Source organism: Idiotropiscis lumnitzeri, chromosome 3, assembly GCF_059441095.1.
Source record: "Idiotropiscis lumnitzeri isolate Australia: NSW breed Sydney's pygmy pipehorse chromosome 3, RoL_Ilum_1.0, whole genome shotgun sequence".
Classification (NCBI taxonomy): domain Eukaryota; kingdom Metazoa; phylum Chordata; class Actinopteri; order Syngnathiformes; family Syngnathidae; genus Idiotropiscis; species Idiotropiscis lumnitzeri.
In genome coordinates this window covers 6,253,885-6,277,338 of record NC_142393.1, presented here as the reverse complement: position 1 = coordinate 6,277,338, position 23,454 = coordinate 6,253,885, and the positions used below count along the sequence as shown (strand labels likewise).

Sequence of the window (23,454 nt, the reverse complement as noted above, 5' to 3'; positions counted from 1 at the left end):
GAGGTGTACATTTGTACTCCGAAATGCTAAAGGAATGCTGTTTATTTCCTTTGTTTTCATGATCTGTTAAATAGAAAGACACCAAATCAAATTACATTGAATGAAATCGACTATTGATGGATTCGTCATCCATTTTGCCGACTCTCATTTTGAAATGTACTTCCCTGACTTTCGTCTCCTTTTCAGACTCCTGGCCTAGAAGAGGTCCGATTGGGAGAAACCTTCCCCTTCCTGCGCCGCACAGAGACTCGTCCAGGTGTGAACAAAGCTGGACTGGAGCAGCGACTCCCGGTGGGAAACGTGTCCTCTGTTGAATGACGCCAGTGGCGGCATTCCAGCCCTCCGCTGCCCAATGTCACCAGCAGCTCAGTACCAGCGGGACTCTTTGGACCCGTCCGTGTCTGACCCGCGACTTCCGCCAAGGACTTTCTTTTAAGTTTGTCTCAGGGTCGAAGAAGTTGAATATGCAAAGGAACAAAAAAAAATGACTTCTCTTCCAAGTGGTAACTTGGAAGCGCATTTATACAGTATATCTTGAACATATATGACGATAATCTACTTCAACGTATTTCAAGTACAACGCTGTCAGTGACGAGATGTGCATGTTTTGTTTTGTTTTTTAAAGAGTATTTTTGGTTTCTGACGCATGTCCCTGAATATATCAATTCCCATAGCAGTTCTAACTGTAGCTCGCAAAGTCCAATTTGCTTTGCTATTTGTCTCCCTCACAGGGGATATGAGAGAAAGTCCTTGCCGGGCATGAGCAGATTTCACTTTGTGAGGTTGAAATGCCTTTTTTCCAGCGCAGCTTCAAGGGGACACAGAGTTGAAAATCAATATAAAGTTTTTCTTTTTTAACTCAATGTAGAGGGCTTTTTTTTGTCAGTAAAGCCCTCTCCAAAAGTATTGGAACGGCGAAGTAAATTCCTTTGCTTTTGTTATACACCAAGGACATTTGGTTGTCCGATCAAAAGATGAATATCACACAAAAGTTCCAAATTCAAGATTTTACTTCATGGAATTTACTCGTGGGAAAATAAAGCTTCATGAAGCGCTCGTGAGATGGTGCTCTTGGGTCGGAAGATAAAGGCTAGTGCAATGGAAATGTAGAACATTTCCACTTCCTCTTTAAAACAAGAGTGCCATCTAGAGGTGTCAAAGAATATGACAAGTGCTTCATGAAGCTTCATTTGTCCATTGCTAGTATTTTTGTCTATATGCGTTAAACATCTCAGGATAGTGCACCTTTTGTTTGACGCCACACAATCTTCAACTGAACAAAAGTATTGGAATGTACATTATTAAATCAATTTAAAGTGCGTAACATAAAATATTTGGTCGTATAAGTTGCACATGCAATTACTGTATCGAGCCTGCAACCCATTGACTGATAGTTTATGGTAAATGTAATATTTATACATATTGTGACATTGAACTTTAATTTCAGACACTTTCTCAGTTAGAGCAATTGCCCTAAATATAAAGTCAAATATTTTTTTTAAACCTTAATTTGGTTTAATAGCACAACTGTCTCTAAGCACTAGTGATGGGAAAACGAAGCTTCAAATCAGCTTAATGAATCAGCTGTTGTATTTTTTGACTCGTCAAGATGCCACGGGTGGTTTAAATAAAAAGTTTGAAGAAATGACAAATCAATGTTGAACAAAGAGTGCCATCGAGTGGAGCCAAAAAAATACAACTGGTTCGTGAAGCAAATGTTTTCCTGCTACTACTGATAACCAACTAAAATCACTTCAGTATCAAATCAAGCAAGCAGGCTTGTGGATTTCTAAGACATCCTTTTCAACTGCGTACATGTTAAGGTCTTCCACTGAATGTGTCATTTCAGAAATGACACCACCTGCTGGGTGACAATTCAGGATAAAATTAACTATAACTTTTAAAGATTAACTTCCTTTGACACTCTGTAAACCTTTTGAATACACGTCCATTTGTTGGACTTTGTGTTCTGAAACAAGGAGCTGAATAGCAACATTCACAACAGGTGTTTTTGCCAAGGATGTCCACTTCCATGTTTTTCTGTAAATCTTCCGGTCTCTGTATCAATGTTACAACCTGTTGATGATAATTCAAGCTCAGTGGTTGTAACAAGCGTTTGTGATAATGAGGGCATTTCTGCTTGATTTAAAATCAATAATTTCTCTTGGAGAACAGATCTTTATTATGGTCCCAAAATTGTTTTATTTATAATTAATTCTTTTTTTTTTAGGTATTAATTTTCAAGTAGTTTGTGAGACCATTGTACAAATTGAGTTTCAAAATTTAATCAATGAGACAATGATGGCACAGCACTCTTGTTTTATGGGTGTTTTGTTTTTTTTCATCCAAAAATGCTTGCACAAGTTTGGTGGTACTTGGCTGAAAAAATATTTTACACAGGGGGTCCGTAAGTGAAAAAGGTTACAAACCACTGATCTCGAATTTGCAACTGTTTGCACGCTCTAAAAAAAAAAATTAAAAAAAATGCTGTACCGGATAATATAAAAGGCAAATTTTTAATCTAGTACTGGTCGTTTTTTTTGCCAGAATGTGACACAATGCAACACTTTTCACAGCTAATTTGAATGTTTATGTTCTTTAATGAAATTGAACAAATGTGTATTGTACAAAAGTCAATAAACACAAAGCACACAGGATTTATAAAACAGTTTGTGAGTAACAAAATATGATCTCTCCTACAACGGTTATGTTTACTCTCTTTTTTTTGGGCACTAGGAAAAAAAAAAAATCACATTCCATACTGTATGCATCCAAAATATAGAAATACGTACGAAGTTATGACTGTTTATAAATTTCAGCTCATTCATATATGCAGGTATTAAATGGCACAGGTGTCACAGAATCTCTTTTTTATCCAAACTATTACTATACCTTTGGCTTTAAACATCCATAAGCAAATAAATTCTAAATATTTTAGCAAGCTTTACGGGAGCTCAACAGCAAGCTTTGTCTATAAACCCACGAGGGGACCGACTGGCCACGATTGATATTGTTGTACAGTGATTCAATCCCTGATTGGCTCCCCAAGGGATTTGGGACTCAGAGCTCCGCCCACCAGCAGCACTTAAATGGCCATTGTGCACAGGATGAACTGCCCAAAGAGAACACAGAGGTTTTAAAAAGAAATAACTAAGCACACTCAACAATAATATTTTAATTAATTTTTTAAAAATATTTTCTTAATTAAAAATAAACACGTTATGTGAAAATGTGGCCTCAGCTTTGAAAGTATTGCATTGTTAAAGCGTAAACTATTGAGGCTCTGCTGACGGAACAGGATCGCTGATTGCCTATGTGAGCTTCGCTGCCATAGGTTTGTCACTAGCGATCAAAAGGTCAAGTGTCATGTGTGTTGTGTTTTCAATTTTCACGCCACATGCTATAAATAGCATACGATTATGAGCCCCGGTGATCTAGAAGATAGCACACAAACAGCTGTCGGAGACTTACATCATCATAGCCGAAGTGCACAGAACCTTGCTGCATGGTATCTCTCCTCTTAAAATGATCTGCAGTAGAGATATATGAAAATAAAACTCGGGGCTATTGTACAGCTTCAATTTTCTGCCTCTCAGATCGTGAGCGTGGTACCTGTGAGCGCACGGAGCTTGACGCAGCACGCCACGTAGTCGTCAAAGTAGATGCGGCCGCTTTTGTTGTAGCGCTTGATGATAGCGTTCAGAGCCTGAGGACTGATGCGGTATCCTGGTTTAGTGCGGGGGAAATAAATGTTACAAAATGTTTCATTCCTTCCGTGAACAAGTCCATGACTTAGTTTATTCATATAACAAAATTTGCACTGAAATGAAATGAACATGTTTACAGCCCCCTCAAAACATAAATCTTCAAGTTAGAAAAATATTAGAAAATAATGATAGAAGATAACGGTTTTAGAAAATTAACTAAGCTCAATGTTACAACATGGCTGAGTGAGTGCTTTCAGGATTTGCAATTTGTTGATAATAGCCACAAGATGGCAGCAAAACACTTTTTTTTTCTATTGGACAAAGGAATAAGCAGCCTAAATGAAGCTCCTCACCTCAGTTCAACATTGGTTCTGAGTACAAAGATGTCGCCAGATGTTATCAAAGTAATATAGTATAACTTGTGACATAGATTTCGAACGCTCACCCATAGAGCTGATTGCCTGGGACATCTCATGGGGCTCAACAGTACCACTCCTGTCCCGGTCAAACATTATAAAGTTCTGTTTCCAGCCGCTCAGCGCCACAAACAGCTCCTTGAACTCATTAAAGCCCATCTTGCCCGTAAAGTCTCTCTGGTGATGGTGTGGTGAAGGTTCAAAAGCATGTGATGGAAGCGTACAACAACCACAAAATTGCGGATACACAAAAGGATACATCGAGCATCGCGATCATGATTCTGCATGTCTCCAGGCTAAATGCTGCAATAAGACGGAAACGCAATTTGTACAAACAAGCACGACGTTGCATGGCTTGACTTTACGGGAGCCCACTCACGGCTGTAGGTTCCAGTGAAGCCAGATTGAGTTAAACACCTCTGTAACTCCTCCGCATCCACCTCACCGTCCTGTACGCAAGTGATCAGACATATTTGTAGCTGTTTCTGCAGGCTCAATGTCACTGTAGATGAACATTTTTGTCCAAGCGGAAAGCATTTAATACCTGGCCAGCTATGGCTGTGAAGTAACTCCACATCGGGTCGTTGGCAGCTGGGGCGCCATATGCGCCCGGATAGCCTCCTCCATAGGGGGAATATCCAGCAACCTGGGGCGGTGCGCCTCCCATTGGGCCAAGCATTGGACCAGTCATGTGATTGGGCATTGGTCTGCCCATTGGTCCTCCATGCATTCCTTGGGGTGGCATTGGGCTGCCATACTGGGAAAGGAAATCACACTCAAGCTTAGCAATGATTTACAAAAGCTTCATGCTACGTTTAAGCAAACTGTAAAACAGTACATAGTCCATTTGTAATTTCCAGCGCAAGATCGTTGTTTTATTGCAGTAAAATTATGCCATCCGTGTTCTTGAACTTTTACATCAAGGACCACCTCAAAAACATACTTTGCGTCGACTCTAAAAGACCTCACACGTGACGTGAATGATAAGGTGCACAGAGTACGCAATATGGACAAAACAGATCAATTGCGTTAATACTTGATGATGTCATGTCTGCCCCAATGTGACATAGCTTCAAGCACAGGAAGAAAATCAAACAACAGCCATTCCTCATAGTGTTTATATGCGCGTGAGTGATTGCCAACTCGGACAGCGGCGAGCAGGCTGACTGACAGAAAAAAACAACATACCAGCGCAAGTAAATGTTGACGACGTATGTGAACAAACACATGTAGTCCGAAAAAAATGGTGAACGTGTCAATTGTTTATCATCGAGCGATAAGTCGATACAGCAATTATCGTGGCAGGTCCACTTTACAATTAAAACAATGGCTCCTAGTCAGCATATAATTGTCAAACACACACCCTAGGATAGCTTGACGTGCGCAGTTGAACCCTTTTCTATATTTACACATAAGAAGCATTCCACGCACTGCTACACCCACATTCAATGAGTATGAAAATTATTTTACTGTTAGAATACACTTTTTTTTACATTAATCGATGTGCTTTCCCGCACACTGGTTAGTTCAAATGCTTTCATTATTTTTAGTATATTAATCTCAGTTAATTATTTAATTTTTTTTATTATAAATAAAAAATATATTACCAAAAAGAAGAAACTCTTTATTTTATCAAGCGTTGGCAAATTAAATATAATTGACTGCTTATGAATACCAACTGTAAAATCAACATGAAAAAAAATAGTATTAATATAAATCACGTTATTTGTTGTATTGATGACCCTTATTCTAGTTTCAGCCCCCCATATTCTCCTTTGCATTATAAGCAACGCCAGGGCTTTGTGTTGTAACAATATCAAATACATAATGCCGAGTTGTCGTGTCCAAACAAGCAGATAATGCACCAGGCTACCTCCTGTCAGGTCGCTTAGCAACCAGTGACAAATATGGGCATGCTCGCGCTGTTCCGCCGTCAAATCTGCGCTATCCTGTGTCCTAATTGCGATGCGCGAAGGGCAAAATATTCCAAAATTATTCAACTACTGCTTTGTCAGATGTAAGATTATATTATTTGGTTTACATACAAATGACATCCGGAACGAGACTGACCAATTTAGCTAAACGACGTTTGGCTGATTGTGGTGAGATTTTCCAACCCGGAAGTTATTTACTTTCGTTAATTTCAACCCGACACGAAAGTTATTTTGGTTTTAAACGTGACACAAACAAAATACAAGGGACCAATGAACATCGTTGTGCTTAAAAACTGCCAAATACTTGGGAAAGCACGACAGTCACGCCCACGGACTGTAACTCGATTATAAAGACAAGACCTGAGCACATTTAATGTACTCACCCCACCGTATCCCGGGTAAGCCATTAATGTTGACCTAAAAGAGTAATTTGGCACACGTAGAAAAGTTTTCAGCCGTAAATACCACAAGTGCCACCAAGCTTTTCTACTTCCGGTAACTTTCAGCCGGACGCGAGCGGAACTTCAAGACAAGATGTGACGTCATTAGCTCCGCCCCGTTGTGTTGTATTGCTAACCCCCCTCGATTTCTTCCGACATAACTTCACACGGCCAGCGATATTTCCCAACGAGGAATGATAAATTTACACATAAGATGCACCCACAGTCCCGTATGCGTTTTGTGTTATAACAGCCAAATATAGTTGCTAAACAACTCCAATCTGGATCTAAATGATCCGGATATGGATATGTATTTTTTGGGGTATCCACGATCAGGTAATCCGTTTCGTTTTCATGACAGTTATTCAAAACAACACTGGATTGGATCCGGATTGCCAGTGCTCTATTTGGGACAACACAATGTAGGCTACCAGCTATGGAAAGAAAAGGAAGAAGAGCCAACAGGGGTTCACTTTAAGTGTTTTTTTTTTTGTGTGTGTGTGTGTTTGTTTGAGACAAAACAGAAATATAGTAAAGAGCCACTTCTATTTCTGATTTATTTTATGAACACTTATTTGATCCACGACACAACAATAACAAATATACAGTACACAAATGAATGTTTGATATTTTGAAGAGGTCTTTAATAAATGTCCAATAGTTAACAAAATAAAGAATGTTGTTTCTGGAAATTAATACACAGTGATAAATGACAGAAAAAAATGATTGTATAATTTTTGTCTCTGAATCTGTTGCATCATTTTCATTAATTTGGACAAGACAAGGAGTAGAAAGTCAGACACCTTTTTTTTCTGTTAAAAAAAAAACAAAAAACAGTGCAAAAACTATGAATAGTTCAGTTGACTTATAAAGACAACCAAGAATCCGGTTTGCTGGCTTCGGTCGTTTTATCTTTTGTTTTTTTTTACATTATTAAAGCTATGGGGAACATGTTTTGTTGACATAAAAGCCATACTTAAAGCTGGCTGTCCTGTGTTTCTTCTCATTAGGAGCACTATTCAAATTAATTAAAGCGGCAAACAGTTTTGGAAATGGATGTTTCTTCTTCATTGTACCAAGTTAAGTCAAAAGTCAAAATCGGTTTTGTATGTACAGATTACTGACACGAAAAAGGCATTTTTTTTTCCCTACATTGCAGCGTCTATACTTTTTTATTTTCAACTTAGGTAAATTAAGGAGTTTAACTGGCGCTCATACTTTTAACAAACTTTATTTATTAAAAAAAAAACTTCGATTTAAGCACACAGCAAGTATTTATCACAATATCTATCCTATTGGCAGAAATTGAGGGCTCAAAATGTTGTTACAGCGCGATTGAGGTGCGAGCAGCCTCTGTGCATGCACGTGTGTGTGAACTCTGCTTTAAATGACCATTAAAAAACAATTTGCGGCAGATTTTTGAAAAGGCATCACTGACTGTGTGTGCTTATCCGTTTTTTTTTGTTTTTTTTATCAAAACTGTAATAATCTGTGGCTTGCCTCCTGCTGTCTACACTTCCATCTTTTAGACTGTTGGTTCATTGTGAAAGAGAAACAATATCGTTAAGTTGAGTCACAGTTTTAAAAAAAAAAAAAAAAAAAACTCCACACATTTGCTGCACTGCACTTTGACTAAATGTGTTCAAAATGTCACCTATAAACGATCCGCTTTAGTGGCATGTAAATGGAAAGGTTGTTCTCGTCAAACAAGGCATGCTGCATTAGGGAAGATTTGTTTGCAGAGGATGTCCGCTGTGAGTGGAACAAGTGTTGAAAATGGTGTTTATTCCCCATGAATGCAGAGCTTTTTTTTTATTTGTGAAGCTTTCAAGCGGCTTTTACTGTTGACTGTTCCTAATCATCGCCTCACACCTTTCCGGCTGGACGCAAATAGACTTGCGTGTCCGCGACGAGGAATGATGCCTTTCTCACAAATGTGTTGTTCACTTTTAATGTCTTTGCTATTTTCTAATGGTTAATTTATAACGTTTGCAATGTGGATGCAGTGTCTATGATAAGTCTACACACCCCTGTTCTAATGCCAGGCTTTTGTCATCTTAAAAAAATGAGACAAAGATAAAGCAAAAAATTCCAACATTGACAACTAAAAACCTATATAACGCAACAGATTTTTTTTTCTTGAACTTTCTAGAGAGGGGAAGTAATTGGGATGTGGCTGTGTTCAAAATGAATCAACCACATTCAAACTCTCGTATCTTAGTCAAGGTGGAGGGAATTTATGAACAGTTCGAAATCGCAGTCAGTGCAAGCAAAAAACCTTCGCCCTTCTGCTAGAAAGCCTAAAAAAATGTCAGGAAATGTTTGCTGCATGATTTGAAGTTAATCAGAGACATTACAGATGCACAACTTGCATGAAGGCTCCTTCAGCGGCGTCATTTTTGCAAAGACTGAGTCGGTCCTAGGAGACAACGGGAACCGTCATTCCGGAAGTGACGGCTGCAGCTATCGAAATTGTTGTTCTGCCATCCCAAAGGCGTACCCAGATCTGGCCAGAGATAGATGGAAAGAAAGAAAGTCACGCTCCACATTGAATCCACGCAGCTTTACCTCAGTGATGTCATGAAGTTATGGGGCCAACATTCAACCGGGTGGAAAAGTTGGCGACCACACAGTCGATAATATTCATGCTCTCCAGTGTTAGGCAAATGGTCCAATCCTGTACAAGTTGGATTTCCTCCCCCCAAAAATTCCACTCTGTTCCACTCCTTCCTACCCAATTGCCAATCGGTACTTTCCACATAATGCCGTGATGTCATATACATTGAGGATAACGCGGTTAGCTCTTTTCTGGTTTGATGCAATGTAACAGCCAAGTATTCACGAGCACAGCTCTGTGGCAGAACCTGATTTTCTGGATATGGCAGTGCATGAGAACTGGTCAAGTCTGGGAATTAAAACTAATCTCTGCGTTTGGCTTGCTAAGATTCGCCAGCTCTGTGGATGACATTCGAAAGGTACGATGACCCGTAACGTTACTCGCCCTACATTTACACCCGTGCTTGTTTTTTTGCGCTGCTTCATGAATCTGCAGAAGAAAGCGCATCTGTCTCGATTTAACACAAATTCTGACAAACAGATTACAGGAAACAAAAACTTAAATACATATAAAACACAATGTTCAATCATCTCTGCTTAATTAACCGGAAATGGTCATGCTAACCGTAGATCAATTAGCAAATTGATAACATATCGAATGTAACCACAACCATAGGAAGAATATTGACTTATGCCTTAATATCCGTGGATGTGAGAAGAGTCTTACACTGAACCCCCTTTTTAAAAAAAAAAAAAACAATTCTGTCTGCGCTCCAAGATGACTAGTTCACATCAGACAGTTGGAGCTCGGTCTCCATCACTGTCTATGGATATCTACATACTGTATGTCTATGCTCTGTCTCTATCTATGCAGCATGTCAACGTCCTCGACGCGGCAAGCACGGAAAAGTCCACTCACTGTCTGCTGGAATTGCCATTTACTTATTTTGCGTTTCACATTCCATTGTACCACTGCAATTTTTAAGGTAAATTTAATTGGCCTGCTATCAGGATTGACTTGCGTGACAGTCGCTTGAGAGAGCGAGAGAGAGAGAGAGAGAGAGAGAGAGAGAGAGAGAGAGAGAGAGAGAGAGAGAGAGAAAGAGAGAGAGAGAGAGAGAGAGAGAGTGAGCGAGAGAGGGCGGGGTACACTTATCACCACAAGATGTCGCTGTTTGTTTTATTTGCAGCGTTTGACAGGAAGTGGATCCTGCTAACTATTCTTAATATTTACCAAGAACGGAATTTTATTTGGGGAAGTAAGTTTATGATGGAAAAAAATGAATAAAATACCCTGGGGAAAAAACTCTTTGACTGATAAAGACAATTTCCCTTCGGCTTGGAAGTTGTTAAAAATGAACAAATAATACAAGCACACTTTGAAAAATCACAAGACCACCTCATTTGGAAAGGCATGCACTTATTGAAGTCTCATTTTGAATTGATTTATTTTAAGAAAAAATCAGTTTTTCCAAAGTTGATGCGACTTATCAAACCTAGCTCTGCTGTTTATGCATTTATTGGCTTACCTTTGAAACCTAAGGTAATATTTAACTAAACAGCTCCATTCACATGTGAGCACAATTTCCTGACGCTGTATGTGTGCTGTTGTGACTTTTTGGGACCTTTATTGTTAATTCTTCTTCTTTTTAAATTATGGTAAGTTAATGGACAGCACATGGTCTTCTTTTATTTGGCCGTTTTACATGAGTATTAACGCGTTTTGCTTCATCCATTCAGGTCTCCATTGCCAAGGTGGTCCTCGGAATTCTTGGACTGGTTGTTGTTGTTGTTTTGATCACGGTGCCAACTGTGATTTATTTAAAAGGTAAGTCATTGTGTCAATGTTTTTTTTTGGGGGGGTGCAGATGTTTGAATTACTCTTTCAAGGCTTAGCACACAACAGATGTTAATAGTTAACATTTACGTACCATCAGCAGTTCTAAGTTGCTTCCAACCTTCTGAAGCATGTCCCTCCCTTTGTTTATGGTTGGTTTCACCTATCATAAGAATCAAATGAATGTCCAATACTGGAATGTGTTTACTCACCACTGGAAAATCGGCCAAGTGACAGAGCACCTAAATTGGGCAATAGAAACAGGTCAAATCAGATTAAATCTCATAAAGATAGTAAATAAAACATGAAGGGCAAGTTAATTAGATGATACATATTTCTACCAAAATGTAACGTAATCTTGCTTAACACTCGACATCTGTTCGTGAATATGATTTGCTTCGTTTTCTTGCTAAGCTAATAAAGACAAAAAAACATTGGAGGGTGATCAGAACAATAGCCCTCATCATCGGCTTCCTCTTCCTCAGTACTTTGCACATTTCCCCACATGGGTGGTGAGAGATTTTGTGATACTTCCAATGAAAGTTTTTGGCCTCAATTCCAAAAGGCATGTTTGGCTCAAACAATTGTGCTCGTCACATAAACAAGCGACAATGAAGTATGGCGGCGACAGAATTATGCGACTGGGCAGTTTTCAGATAACTTGTTCGAACTGAAAAAGTTTTAACTGGGGCCTGAGCAGCCAGTCTTGGCAAAAAATAAATAAATAAATAAAATAACTTGGGGGGGAAAAAGAAAAAAAAACAACTTTCAAAAAAGCCTATTAGAACATCCAAAATGTAATTAGAATAATTATAGGCCCTTGAAACGGTGGCAGGTGTGTGATGACTGCCATTTAATGAGTTTTAATGATTGATTAATTTTGACACATCAACTAAGAAGGTGTGCACATTTTTGCAATTACGTTATTTCAGTTATTTTAACATTTCCTTTTAAAAAGATTTAAAATAAATAAATATTTACATGATATCTATATAATTATTTTTCAAGAATACGATCCAATATTTTGAGTGGAAAAAAAACGAGACTTTTTCTAAATAAAAATGTGCTATCAGAAGAATTATTATTTTTTCATTTACTTCTTAAAATCTGACTTTCTAAGGTTGTTAAACTTTGACTTTAAGATGATAAACTGAACTTTTGTGTTGAAAAAAAAAAAAAAAAAACTTTATTCCCATAATGTAACTTTCAGTCTGTAATATATGACATTGTCATTTTTACATCATTTTTGGAACAATAAGCAGCATTTTAATTCCTGTAGTATTTCAAGGGACACAACATGGTGGTCATGTTGCATTGGCTTGATTGGAGATGCAAAGAAAAAAAAAAAAGTGAGATTTAAATTCAATTTGGTAATCCGAGAAGAATCTTGAGTATACTTTAGTGCTGACTGTGTGACATCCGCTTTTCTCATCTTTTTCAGAGGGGCAGGACGAACTCATAGAAAGATCTTTCACACTGGAGGACGTGTTCAACAGTTCCCTCAAACCCAAATCTTACAACATCTGGTGGCTCTCTGGTGGGTATCCAAGCCCATTTGAAATTTCAATGCCAATCAAATTTGAGCATCTAATTTTTAAAGCTTGTTTTTTTTATGTAATTCGAAACAAATTTTACTTATAGATGATGAATATCTGCGGACCCTACAGGGCTCGGTCTATCTTTATAACGCGACCACGGGACAGTCTTCCGTCTTCTTGAGCGCAGACACGTTTGTGAGTCTTTAACTGGATTTGACCTTTTACCAAGAAAAATTTTACCCGGCTAAATTGCGACCATTAGAATGAGCTACAATCAACATTATATCAGAACATTAGGTCATAATATTTTTTTTTTCCCACTCAAACAGAATGAAAAAGGCGCTTCTGACTATCAGCTATCTGCTGATCGCAGATATGTGGCATTTATGAGTAACTACACGACGGTGAGTCAGCTTTTGTTATATGGATGGATAGTCATGTTTTGTGATAAAGTGCCGATGGCGTCCTCCATTAGAATGTGAAACAAGTGGCACTATTTTAGAGTTCGCAACTAATTACTTTGCAAAACAAGTCATTTAGATGTTTTATTTTATTTTCATAATCACAGAACATTTTGCGAAAATATTGCTCACATTGTCTTCCTTCAGTGCAGGCTGAAACAGTGGCTCGCTAGTAAATATTAACGTGTGTGTTTCCTAGTTTCCCTGAGCTCAGCTTAACCCATCCATTCTGTCATAAAATTCAAAGTAACTGTTGTTAAATAGCACAGAGGCAGCTTGCTAACGGAATCATGTTGCTAAGCAAAGTGAATGCTAGCATTAGCTAAAATGGTCGGCAAGCGCACATATTTTGTCTTCCTTTATCAGAAAAATGAGGACATTCGACCAACATGCATTTCCAATAGCTTACTTAACACAACATGTTCAATGAAAAATGTCACGGGTTTTAACACGGCAACAACTTTGCTAATTATAACAGAACAGACCCAAGAGAAAAAAAATCGAGATTTATTTGGTGTATTTTTTTTAACTATAGAGCGCCCCTACTGGTGGAAAAAGAAAAATCCGCAGAAAAGCCGCACTGTTTTATTAGCCGCATGGTTCAAATTCTAGGAAAAAAGGAGCGACTTATAGTCCGTAAAATACGGCAAAAATGTTTTCTGTCTGTTCCGCTTGATTTTGACCATGACAACTTGATCATTCCGTCCTGCTAGCTATGGAGGCATTCGTTCACAGCGTCATACTCACTTTACGATCGGGCTTTGAAGTAAGTATGCAGAGAGATTGATTGTTGGAGATATTGTTTTTCTTACTTTAATTTCATACTGTCATATGTCACCTCAGCGAGTTTGTCGAACCTTCCAACCTACCTGAAGAAATCCAATATTTGGCTTGGGCGCCTGCTGGGAACAAACTGGTGAGTGTGACTGAATCAAGTTTGAACTCGCAATGTCATCTTTGGATCGCATGATGGATTAGTGAAACCTTGATCTGCCTTTCTCAAACACGAGAGACAGATGAATGAGATCTCATACAGTTGTTCTGTTTTGTATTTCTAGGCCTTTGTGTGGAAAAATAATGTGTACATAAAGACCAGCCCAGTTTCATTGCCCCAGCAAGTGACAGTCAATGGCAAGGAGAATCACATTTTGAATGGAATTCCAGATTGGGTGTATGAGGGTGAGTAAAAAGTAGTTAAAAATAAATATGCATGTATAAATAGAGTATGTAAATATATAATAGGGCTGCATGATATCTGGAAAAAATATTGATATCGCGATCATGGCCCATGCAGTATGTAAATCGCAAAGATTTTCCTCGGGAATTGTATGCTTTTATCGGAATTTGACCAGTCAGAAGCAAACTTACATGCTTATTTAGTCATATTTAGTGTTCTTTTATTAGATAATAATAATGCAATTTCTTAAGGTCCATGTTAAATATCGTTATAATATCAACATCGACATAGTCAACATCCATGTGGAATATTGATTAATATCTCATCCCCATGTATCAAAATTCACTGGAGAGGGGCTCACCCCCGAAATATTTTTGCCAGTTTCTTGTTATCTCACTAACCACTGTGGCATTTCGTTTCACCAAAGGCTACTAACACACATTTTGGTTCCCTCCACCAGAGGAGATGTTCTCATCCAATCAGGGCCTCTGGTGGTCCCCAGGAGGGAAATATGTGGCCTACGTCGAATTCAACGATACAGAGGTCCCCATCGTGGAGTTCTCTTGGTACGGGGATCGTCAATATTCCAGTACTGTTTCTATCCCCTATCCCAAGGTTGGTACACATCCTTGAGCCTAAACCTTCACACAAATCCGATGTTGGATATCCACACAGTCCGAGCCCGTTAACCCTTTCCGTGACCTTAACCCTATCAAGTGTTTTGTCTTCAGGCAGGTTCCCCAAATGCAGATGTCAAGCTGTTTGTAGTAGACTCCGACAACACGGCACTTATCACTGAGGTCCTTGTTCCGGAACCATTCCGCTCACAGTAAGAGAACCTTTACAACCAGGAAAGTTACAGTATGTGTCAGTTGAGGATTACATTTCGCCATCTCCGGCCAAACAGGGAGCATTACTTGGCCACAGTCACTTGGGGGACTGACCAGCGTCTTGCCATCCAGTGGCTAAATAGACTCCAAAACCACCTTATCCTTCAGATCTATGACCTCCAGGGCTCCATCTGGGTCCCAGTTGAGGTACGAAACAAGTGGCGTGCTGGTTATGCTGTTAATGGAAACACATAATGGAAAATGTCAAAGGCAGCACAAAAAATAAAAATAATGTGGAAATGTTTTTCATTCTTTCAATTCAATTTGAACACTTTTTTTTGTATGACGCCATGCTGCCCAAAAAGATATAAAAATGTTTTATCATCATTATACTTTCATACTGTAGATGAACAAATATTTATGACAGAATCATCAAATGTCTTCTCTGTTTTGCTTTTTGTAGCATCTGGATGTGAAAAGCACCACTGGTTGGGTTGGACGGGTAAAAATAATCCCGTAACTGTAAAACCGAATAATGTAAGGCATTTCGAGCTAAGCTAACATAATTTTTTGGCTAGTTTTCGCCATCAGCTCCGGTTTTTGCTGAAGATAAGAAGAGTTATTACCTGTTGATGAGTGACCCCAAAGGTTACAAGCACATTCATCACGTCGTGGAGGTTGGCTAAGTAGACAAACAAACATCAACAAATGTACGGTATGAAAATTATGTTTTGGGCTAAACCTTTTTTTGTTGCAGGGCAACGTGACGGCAATTACGACAGGAGAATGGGAAGTCATTGCCATTCAGAAAGTAACTGCAGATAGTGTGTAAGTTCATTTTTAGTTGATATCTTTTTTATTTGCTATGCCAATTTGCATGGCGGGGATTCCTCAGGGGAGAAAAAAAAAGCTATCTTACTGGTTGGCACAGTGCAGTGGTTTGGGGTTCGAATCTCATTTTCCTGCTGAAACTTTGCATTTCCTCCCCATGTGAATTTTCTACGTCTACTCCAGTTTCCTCCCACATCCCCAAAACATGCACGTTAGGTTAATTGAAGTCCCGAAATTGCCCATGGGTGTGAATGTTGAGCTTGAATGATTGTTTCGATAAGAAAATAAATGAAAGTGTGACATTTTACATTTACGTATATGGCAAAGCTCCCTTCCGGTTGCCGATGCTTTAACACTCATGATATTACACAGGTATTACTCGAGCAACCAAGAGGGCGGTAAACCGGGAGGAAGGAATACTTATCGGTAAGGCCTTCATGCCATTGTGATTTCCGTACTTTTGAACGTGGAGTTTATCGAGGGTGTGCTTGTTGTAGATGGACCAACGGAGCTGTCAAGTGTCTAACTTGCGACTTGAGCGGTGAAAACTGCCAGTTTAATTCCGCTTACTTCAGCCACAATGCCAGATTCTACCTCATGAGCTGCCGTGGTCAGTTCTTATCTGTTAAATGTGTTAAATTGTCGCGGGACATTATCATTAACTTGTTTGTCATCAAAGGTCCTGGCGTTCCTTACAGTTCTCTTGTAGATAACAAGGAAAGCAAAGGTGAGCACTGCTAAATAAAAGAAAAATTTAAGACAAAGCTTTTCTTCTGCTAATCCTTCATTTGTTTAATCATTAGAGCTGGTGCGTTTGGAGGATAACAGCCAATTCAGCCAACTCATATCTGACATCCAAATGCCCACCACGCGTCGAGGGACTGTCAAGATTGCTGGATACAGTGAGTTTATTCACCTGGCTGTTTTTTTTTTTTTTTCATTATTTGTATTAACTCATTTAATACCATTGACGGCTAAAGACGTCAACGATCCATTTTTTTTTACTCAGCTGGTCATAAATGAGTTAAGTGACAATTTCTGGCAGCATTCGAAGACTAAATTGACGGTAGGTGTGATTGTGAGTGGGATTATTTTTTTTTTCTTGTTCGCGACAGAGCTTTGGTACCAGATGCTTTTGCCAGCAGGCTTTGACGAGTCCAAGAAGTACCCTCTCTTGCTGGATGTGTAAGGTCACCGCAAAAAACTCCTAGGCAACAATCTCAGTCTTGTATATCAAACCACTAATCAACCTTCCAGGTATGCTGGTCCCTGCAGCCAGCAGGTAGACTTTACCTACAGCGTGAGCTGGTCCACATACCTGGCCAGCACGGAGAAAATCATTGTCGCCAGCTTTGATGGGAGAGGCAGCGGTTACCAAGGCGACAAGCTCATGCACGAAATCTATAAACGTCTCGGGTCCTTTGAGGTGGAAGATCAGATAACAGCAGCCAGGTAAGGAGATTGAAGGGGAAACAATCATTTCTCCTCCTACGAAAAAGGCCGTAACTCAATTTCTGTTTTAGGGAATTCATCAAAATGGGATTCATCGATGAAAAAAGAATAGCTATATGGGGATGGGTGAGTAGAACAACGAGATAAAGTTTAAACCATGTTGCACCTGGCGGGAGTCTAAATAAATTTTGTTTGTCAGTCTTATGGTGGATATGTGGCTTCCATGGCCTTGGGATCGGGAAGTGGAGTCTTTAAATGTGGAATGGCGGTTGCTCCAGTCTCCAAATGGGAATATTATGGTATTTTGTATTGCTACAGATTTTACATGACAGTAACCCCCCCCCCCCCCCTCCATTGCAAGGGTTACATTCCAGACCATTCCCACAATAACTCAAATCCGCGATATAGAAATGCTCAATTTAAATACTCCCTAGATATGTTTTTAGAACTTTTAATTGCATATATTTTCTTTCTGTAAGTGTAAAAAAAAACAAGACATTCAATAATTTTCAACAAAAGCGAAGCTGTGCCGAAATACGTCCTCTTTTCGCTTTTTTTCATCTTTCGAACTTAAACCATCTCAAGCTAAATAGGATGTCTCCATCTAGTGGTCGACAGTTGAATTTCACCCAAAATAAAGTTACATCGAAAGTGAGTTATTAATTGGGCAAACGAAATCTGCAAAATAAGAAGAGCGTGATCCCGCAATGGAAGGGGGTTTTACTATATTACAATATGTCAAATATCAACGGTCCACTTTGGGTTCTTTCCAGATTCCATTTACACGGAGCGATACATGACAAAGCCAATTGACAATCCAGTAGCTTACAATGTAAGTTTGCACACACACACCCTTGAGTTGTGCAGCTACTTTATGTGTTCCAATCCAATCCCATTCTGCACAGAACTCAACTGTTACTGCACGGGCCAAGAACTTCCATTCAGTACAGTATCTTCTGGTTCACGGAACAGCTGATGGTGAGTCAATATATTTAACATTATTTAGAAAAAGTCCAGCACGTTGAAAGAGTTCTGAGGACGTCTGCCTGAGAGCTGAGAAGTCCTTGATGTGACTCTCAGCTCGGGCTATGTTGTGTGGAGTTTGCATGTTCTCACCGTGTTTGCGTGGCGTTTCCCCGGTTACCAATGCCGGTTATTATGTGCCATGTGATTGGCGCATGCCCAGTATAGGATCAGCCCAGTCAGTTGGTACAAACTCTATTACACTCACAAAACTAAAAAGGGGGACAGTCCAGAACAAGCGATAAGAAAATGGATGGATGTATGCCCAAATAACCACCGCCGCCCCAATTGACTTAAATTAAGAGTGTGTTATTTAACGTTATGCTTATAATGCTTCCACTTTCTAGACAACGTGCATTTCCAGCAGGCAGCTGAGATCTCTGAAGCTCTGGTGAACGAGCAGGTGGACTTTGAAGCGATGGTGAGCAAACTAGTCATGCTGCTGTTATGCAGGGTGTCAAAATGAAATTCGTAATGTGTTGATGTTGTCCTTCAGTGGTACACGGACAAAAACCACGGGCTCCCTGGTTCTGCCTATCAGCACGTCTATACGCACATGAGCCACTTCCTACAAAGGTGCTTTGCATAAAGTCGACTGGATCAGACTGAAGCAGACTGTATATAGAATGTTTACCTGCTTGGTTGTTAAAATGATGAATGTAATTTGAAGGGAGGCCAACATTGTAGCAGGAATGGATAAAAAAAAAAAAAAAATCACTCCAGAACTTGAAACTGCTATCCACCCAAATAAGAAATGATGACTCCAATTTGAATGCTACATGAACTTGTATTTATGATCCCAGATATTAATGGCCATTACAATGTGATGTATAAATAAAATAAAGGCATTTTTATCTTTCTAATATTTCAAAATGTGTTTGTTATGATGTGAGCGGGGAAGAAGGAAAGAAATGTTGAATTCATTGTTACTCCAAATCTGTTCTCCTGGACTGCACGGAGCAAACCACGGCCCCTCCTCTCCCTGTCCACCTCGCTCGAGTCCCTTGAGCGAATTATAAAAGGATCCAAAAGTCAAACAAAAGCACAGCTCTTCACAGTTATTCTTCACAAAATACTTTGCATTGACCTTTTAGGATCGATTCCGCTAACAAAGCAGGCTTAATTTAGCTCCTTCCCCTTCGTACAAAAATCTATCAGTCAAGACTTCCTTGACACCGACACCCTATTAACCAGGGCTTTTGCCGCCACCTTGTGGCATCAAAGGGCATGCCAGAAAGAGCACACCAATCTGGAGAAAAGACAATTATTTACCAAACAAATGACGCTTAAGTGAATTCATGACTCGTGAGTAGTGAATCACAAGCTACGATCAAAATTCAACTCACGAAACGTTCGCCTCTCTCGCTTTCACCATTTTCAACCGATGGCTTCGGCATGTTAAAAGTTTCGGCAAGGTTTATAATGTGCCACCCACTCTTCTAAACTCACACTGACTCATTGTGTCCACACGGGATATCACGGTAGCTCATTTAAAGCACGTCCCGCTATCTGTTTGCCAGGAGTGTTCGTCTTATTTGTTTGAACTTCGCACCTAAGCACCGACTGGCATCACGCGCCACCGGGCTGTCTCAACAGGGGCTGAAACACAATTGACTAATGGCTCGAGAGTAATTGGTGCACCGTAAATAGGGCTGAAACCTACCCACCTTAGCAGATCCACCTTCAGGTATTCAAGAGCGACAGGTAAAGACGGGAAGTCGTCCAGGAACTATCATCGTTCTCCTAAAAGAAGTAAAAAAAAAAAAAAAAAGGTGAGATGCGTTTTAGTCAATTTATCTTCAAGGAAGATAAAAGCTTTATAGTACAACGTACTTACTGTATATGTGTGGTTCTGGTTCTGCGGGACAGGTTGTCGCCATGACAAGCATCCGCTCCATGGCTGGTCTTCTTGTCGTCCTCAGCATTGTCCAGAGTAGCTGGCAGGTTCCTCTGCAAGACATCTCAAGGTACAAGACGAGAGTAGATTTTCCTCCGATTCTTTGTGAAGGACATGTTCTTCCTCCCCAAGCTCAGAGACAGACGATGCTTTAGTGAGGAGACATTCGGAGGGAACCTTCTCCAACGACTACAGCAGATATCTTGAAGACCGGAAAGCTCAAGATTTTGTTCGCTGGCTGATGAACACCAAGCGGAGCGGGTTAGTGGTCCATTTATACAACTGATGGTTGGTCTGACAATTCTTCTCTTTGTAATATATTTGGTGAATGTAAAGGGTGTACTTAGAGCTAAAAATAATTTTAAAAAAAATAAAAATAAAATGATTGTCACTTAATAATAAAAAATTCAACAAAGTTTGACCATTCCAAAAAACTCTTATTTATTATTGTTGACCCGAGTATACATAGTTTTCCTCGTGCCCGAATTGTTAGCTGACTCAATTAACCTTACAACCGCGTTTCGGGACTGAAGATGGAGAACCAACCCACACCAGCACTAGGAGAAAATGTCAAATCTACACCCAAAGGCCTGAATCGCGTTTCAAACTCACATCCTAGTTTGAATGTGTTGCTTGAATTTTGCTCCAACAGCTGCACTCGTTAGCATCCAAGGACCTTTAAAAAAAAAAAAAAACTCCTATGCAACATAAATGCCAAAGGGTTTTAAAAAGTTGCCTATATTAGAGAAAGAAAGGAAAAAAAATCAGCGCGCCAAAAAATAATTGATCTTTTCAGAGAAAAACTATGTCTTCCCGACATTTCTCTTGGCTGCATTGCTTCCAATAAGAAAATGTGGATGGATATTTTTTGGGGGGAGGGAGGAGAGTTTGGGGGCAATCATGTGCTCCCGTGCCAATCTTATCTCCCCTCGGACATTCTGACCATTGTAATGTAAATTATATTCTTCAACCAGTCCGATTTCAAATTGGACCTTGCAGCATTTTTTTTTTTTTTTTTATCTTCTGATTGGTCGGTCACAGCAAAACTCGTTACAGCCAATTTGGACGAGGAAAAGATGCCGGCATGCATTAATACGTTTAACAATCTGCATATCTGGTGAGTATGATTTGTTTGCTTGTGTATGGCTATTTTGGTAAATTAAGCTATTTTTTTTTTTTATCATTTAGAAAACGTCATCCATATACTGTTCGTCAATAAGTGTAGTTATTTCTGTCCACTTGGGGACACAATCCTCACATTGTAGAATCAACGTCGTTGAATGTGTACCTGTCTTTAAAAGTTTAAAAGGTGGGCCTGGATGGTTGTGTGACATGGAAAGTGAACAAATGAGGATGTCAAGTTGGTTGGCGATTCACTGGCTCTAACATTAGTCACTGTTTGTGTGAAGCACAGTTGTCAAACTCTGGTCCTCAAGGCCGGCTATCTTGCAAGTTTTAGGCGTTTCCCTTCTCTAACACATCTCAAATGATCAGGATCGTTCTCAGGCTCCAGCAGAGCTTGATAATAAACTGATCATTTGAATCAGGCGTGTTAGAGGAGGGAGATATTTAAAACATGCAGGATAGCAGCCCTCGAGGACCGGAGTTGGACATCAGTGGTGTAGAGTGAGAGCGTCAGTTGAGGCCATCGGCTTGTGTTCACTGTATTTTGCTACTGACAGAACATTGCGCTCTTGTTCCCAGCTCGGTGGAAAAGCGCCACGCCCAGGGGACCTACACCAGCGACATGAGCTCATACCTGCAGGACCAGGCGGTGAAAGACTTTGTCACGGGGCTCATGTCTGGACAGATCCGAAGAGAGTAGGGGAACCTCCTGCTTCTTTGCATTCCTCCAGTGGCTGATTCCACTGGGACACCTTGACTGCCTTGTCCTGCCGACTTCAAGTTTGACCTTGATGTCCCTTTTCCCCTTTCATGCAATAATAAATCACATGAATGTGTTGAGTGGAGTGAAGAGAAGTTGTATTTTACAACATGAACGACGCTAGGTAAAGATTACCGGTAGCTTCTTTAGCATCGAATAAGTAGCTTAGAATACAACTTGTAAATACAATACATATTCACGTTGAATTCTAGCAGCTTCAAAGTCCTTCAGTTATGAAACTGTAAATGAGATGAGTGTCCAAAGAAATAACAGCTTTTATTTTGGGTGCACTGGTTTGTAAATGCTTACCGGTTCATTTGCCTGACTTCCACACAGGTACCTTGGGTTCGATTCTCATTGAATCGTAGTGTAAGAGGCTGTCTCTATGTGTCCTGTGATGGGCATTTGTCCGAAGTCAGCTGAGATAGGCTCCAGCGTCTTGTGAACTTGAACAGAAGAAGCAGGATAGAAAATGCATGGGTGGTTTGGAAATAACAACGGTCAAATGAACAGAAAGTTTTTTTTTTCCTCATCAAACAGCAGAGACAACTCAGGCAAAGTTTTTTTTTTTTACAAGAAATAATTACTATTGATTATTTAAATGCATATTATCAGATTAATACAACAGTATCGGAATGTGAATTTGTTTCCTTTTCTGTTAAGTTGATCTGAAAATATGCAGTTAATCATCAATAATTATCACACAATTGACATGAAAAAGAAAAAAAAAACACCTTTGTTTTGTTCACGGACAAAAATCTGGACACCCTATTGGCCAGTAATGGACCCGTAATGGTTTCCGTGGTGTGCATGTACCCAGATGGGAGGTCAAGATGCGTGATCGGGTGTTAAACCGGAGAAGGCACGTGGACGGAAGCTTCACCAGCGACGTGAACAAAGTCCTGGACTCCATGGCGGCCAAGGAGTACTTACTCTGGGTCATGAACTCAAAGTCTTCAGGGGAGAGGTACAGACCACTCACTCGTTTTCTCGACCAGGTTAGCATGATCCTCGTGTGATTTTCTGTGTATTCCAGTAATAGAAGGCAAGCCGACCACTGAGGACCTGCTCTCTGTGAGGACGACGCAAGAAAACAAATATGAGGAACAGGAAGCCATACAAAAAGAAGCAGATTCTTCCATTGTTTGAAAAGCACCTCCAGAAATATTTTTTTCTACACATTTAAATTATTTTCTATTTATAAAATGCACAAAAAAATGTCAAGCTCAGGTATAAACAATTCTGCACTGCAAAATAAACATTTTTTTCATTGAGTCTTTGCAATACTCTCCTGTACATATCAGAAACATGTTGACGTTTTGACACTTTTTTTTAAAATAACGAGATTTTTTTTTAGCTGTTGCGCGTCATGAGCAAAGACAATGACGGTACTGTACATGTTGAACTCGAACACAAATACTTATGTACGTACGATACAATGTTGCTTGAAAACAATGTCTGTCCAGTATT

At 39.6% G+C, this 23,454-nt stretch overlaps 4 protein-coding genes and 1 long non-coding RNA gene across 10 annotated transcripts in view; 3 read left to right on the top strand and 2 right to left on the bottom strand.

Annotated features, from left to right (window-relative positions):
* LOC148339631 (voltage-gated inwardly rectifying potassium channel KCNH7-like) overlaps positions 1-2,668 on the top strand; it is a 32,776-nt gene extending 30,108 nt beyond the window's left edge. For all 4 annotated transcript variants that reach the window (XM_088291919.1, XM_088291918.1, XM_088291917.1 and 1 more), the window contains one exon: positions 187-2,668. In XM_088291919.1, coding sequence (XP_088148045.1) covers positions 187-314 — 128 coding nt within the window. In that variant the 3' untranslated portion in view covers positions 315-2,668. The remainder of the gene's footprint in view (positions 1-186) is intronic.
* Positions 2,581-6,604, bottom strand: LOC148339630 (sorcin-like). The gene is made up of 8 exons (XM_088291922.1): positions 6,441-6,604; positions 4,668-4,880; positions 4,503-4,572; positions 4,383-4,426; positions 4,153-4,300; positions 3,613-3,726; positions 3,472-3,530; positions 2,581-3,112 (listed from the first exon to the last, which is right to left on the bottom strand). The coding sequence occupies exons 1-8, from the start codon at positions 6,462-6,464 to the stop codon at positions 3,086-3,088; spliced, it is 699 nt and encodes a 232-aa protein (XP_088148048.1). The 5' UTR covers positions 6,465-6,604; the 3' UTR covers positions 2,581-3,085.
* Positions 6,605-9,338: 2,734 nt separating this feature from the next.
* Positions 9,339-18,910, top strand: LOC148339629 (dipeptidyl peptidase 4-like). Of its 3 annotated transcripts, XM_088289429.1 has the most exons (27): positions 9,339-9,472; positions 9,928-10,039; positions 10,794-10,881; positions 12,332-12,427; positions 12,532-12,623; positions 12,758-12,832; positions 13,603-13,655; positions 13,733-13,805; positions 13,948-14,068; positions 14,527-14,681; positions 14,798-14,895; positions 14,974-15,103; positions 15,360-15,398; positions 15,475-15,573; positions 15,654-15,724; positions 16,100-16,153; positions 16,225-16,337; positions 16,407-16,454; positions 16,531-16,629; positions 16,843-16,912; positions 16,985-17,179; positions 17,251-17,305; positions 17,379-17,478; positions 17,953-18,011; positions 18,085-18,157; positions 18,550-18,623; positions 18,699-18,910. In XM_088289429.1, the coding sequence occupies exons 1-27, from the start codon at positions 9,459-9,461 to the stop codon at positions 18,789-18,791; spliced, it is 2,349 nt and encodes a 782-aa protein (XP_088145555.1). In that variant the 5' UTR covers positions 9,339-9,458; the 3' UTR covers positions 18,792-18,910. The 3 variants fall into 3 exon arrangements, with proteins under 3 accessions (XP_088145555.1, XP_088145556.1, XP_088145557.1); XM_088289430.1 differs by lacking the exons at positions 9,339-9,472; positions 9,928-10,039 and adding an exon at positions 10,305-10,712; XM_088289431.1 differs by lacking the exons at positions 9,339-9,472; positions 9,928-10,039; positions 10,794-10,881; positions 12,532-12,623.
* On the bottom strand, positions 12,989-21,069 carry LOC148339628 (uncharacterized). The gene is made up of 4 exons (XR_015842443.1): positions 20,040-21,069; positions 19,870-19,945; positions 15,523-15,578; positions 12,989-15,131 (listed from the first exon to the last, which is right to left on the bottom strand). It is a non-coding gene; the product is annotated as an uncharacterized LOC148339628 (long non-coding RNA).
* On the top strand, positions 19,653-23,258 carry LOC148339627 (uncharacterized). Its single transcript, XM_088289437.1, has 6 exons — positions 19,653-19,974; positions 20,072-20,169; positions 20,232-20,360; positions 21,804-21,920; positions 22,805-22,951; positions 23,021-23,258. Exons 2-6 carry the CDS (start codon positions 20,081-20,083, stop codon positions 23,043-23,045), a joined length of 507 nt encoding a protein of 168 aa, XP_088145563.1. The 5' UTR covers positions 19,653-19,974; positions 20,072-20,080; the 3' UTR covers positions 23,046-23,258.
* The last annotated feature ends 196 nt before the right edge of the window (positions 23,259-23,454 follow it).

Excerpts from the sequence above, each read along its gene's own strand:
- LOC148339630 (XM_088291922.1), bottom strand. The coding sequence starts at position 6,464 with ATGGCTTACCCGGGATACGGTGGG. Across the intron at positions 4,427-4,502 it reads CTTCACTGGAACCTACAGCC|CATTTAGCCTGGAGACATGC; the intron begins GTGAGTGGGCTC and ends GTCTTATTGCAG. Across the intron at positions 4,301-4,382 it reads TCATGATCGCGATGCTCGAT|AGAGACTTTACGGGCAAGAT; the intron begins GTATCCTTTTGT and ends CACCATCACCAG.
- LOC148339629 (XM_088289429.1), top strand. Across the intron at positions 13,806-13,947 it reads CGCCTGCTGGGAACAAACTG|GCCTTTGTGTGGAAAAATAA; the intron begins GTGAGTGTGACT and ends TTGTATTTCTAG. Across the intron at positions 16,630-16,842 it reads TGTCAAGATTGCTGGATACA|AGCTTTGGTACCAGATGCTT; the intron begins GTGAGTTTATTC and ends TGTTCGCGACAG.
- LOC148339627 (XM_088289437.1), top strand. The coding sequence starts at position 20,081 with ATGACAAGCATCCGCTCCATGGCTGGTCTTCTTGTCGTCCTCAGCATT. Across the intron at positions 21,921-22,804 it reads TCTGGACAGATCCGAAGAGA|ATGGGAGGTCAAGATGCGTG; the intron begins GTAGGGGAACCT and ends GCATGTACCCAG. Across the intron at positions 22,952-23,020 it reads TCAAAGTCTTCAGGGGAGAG|TAATAGAAGGCAAGCCGACC; the intron begins GTACAGACCACT and ends TGTGTATTCCAG.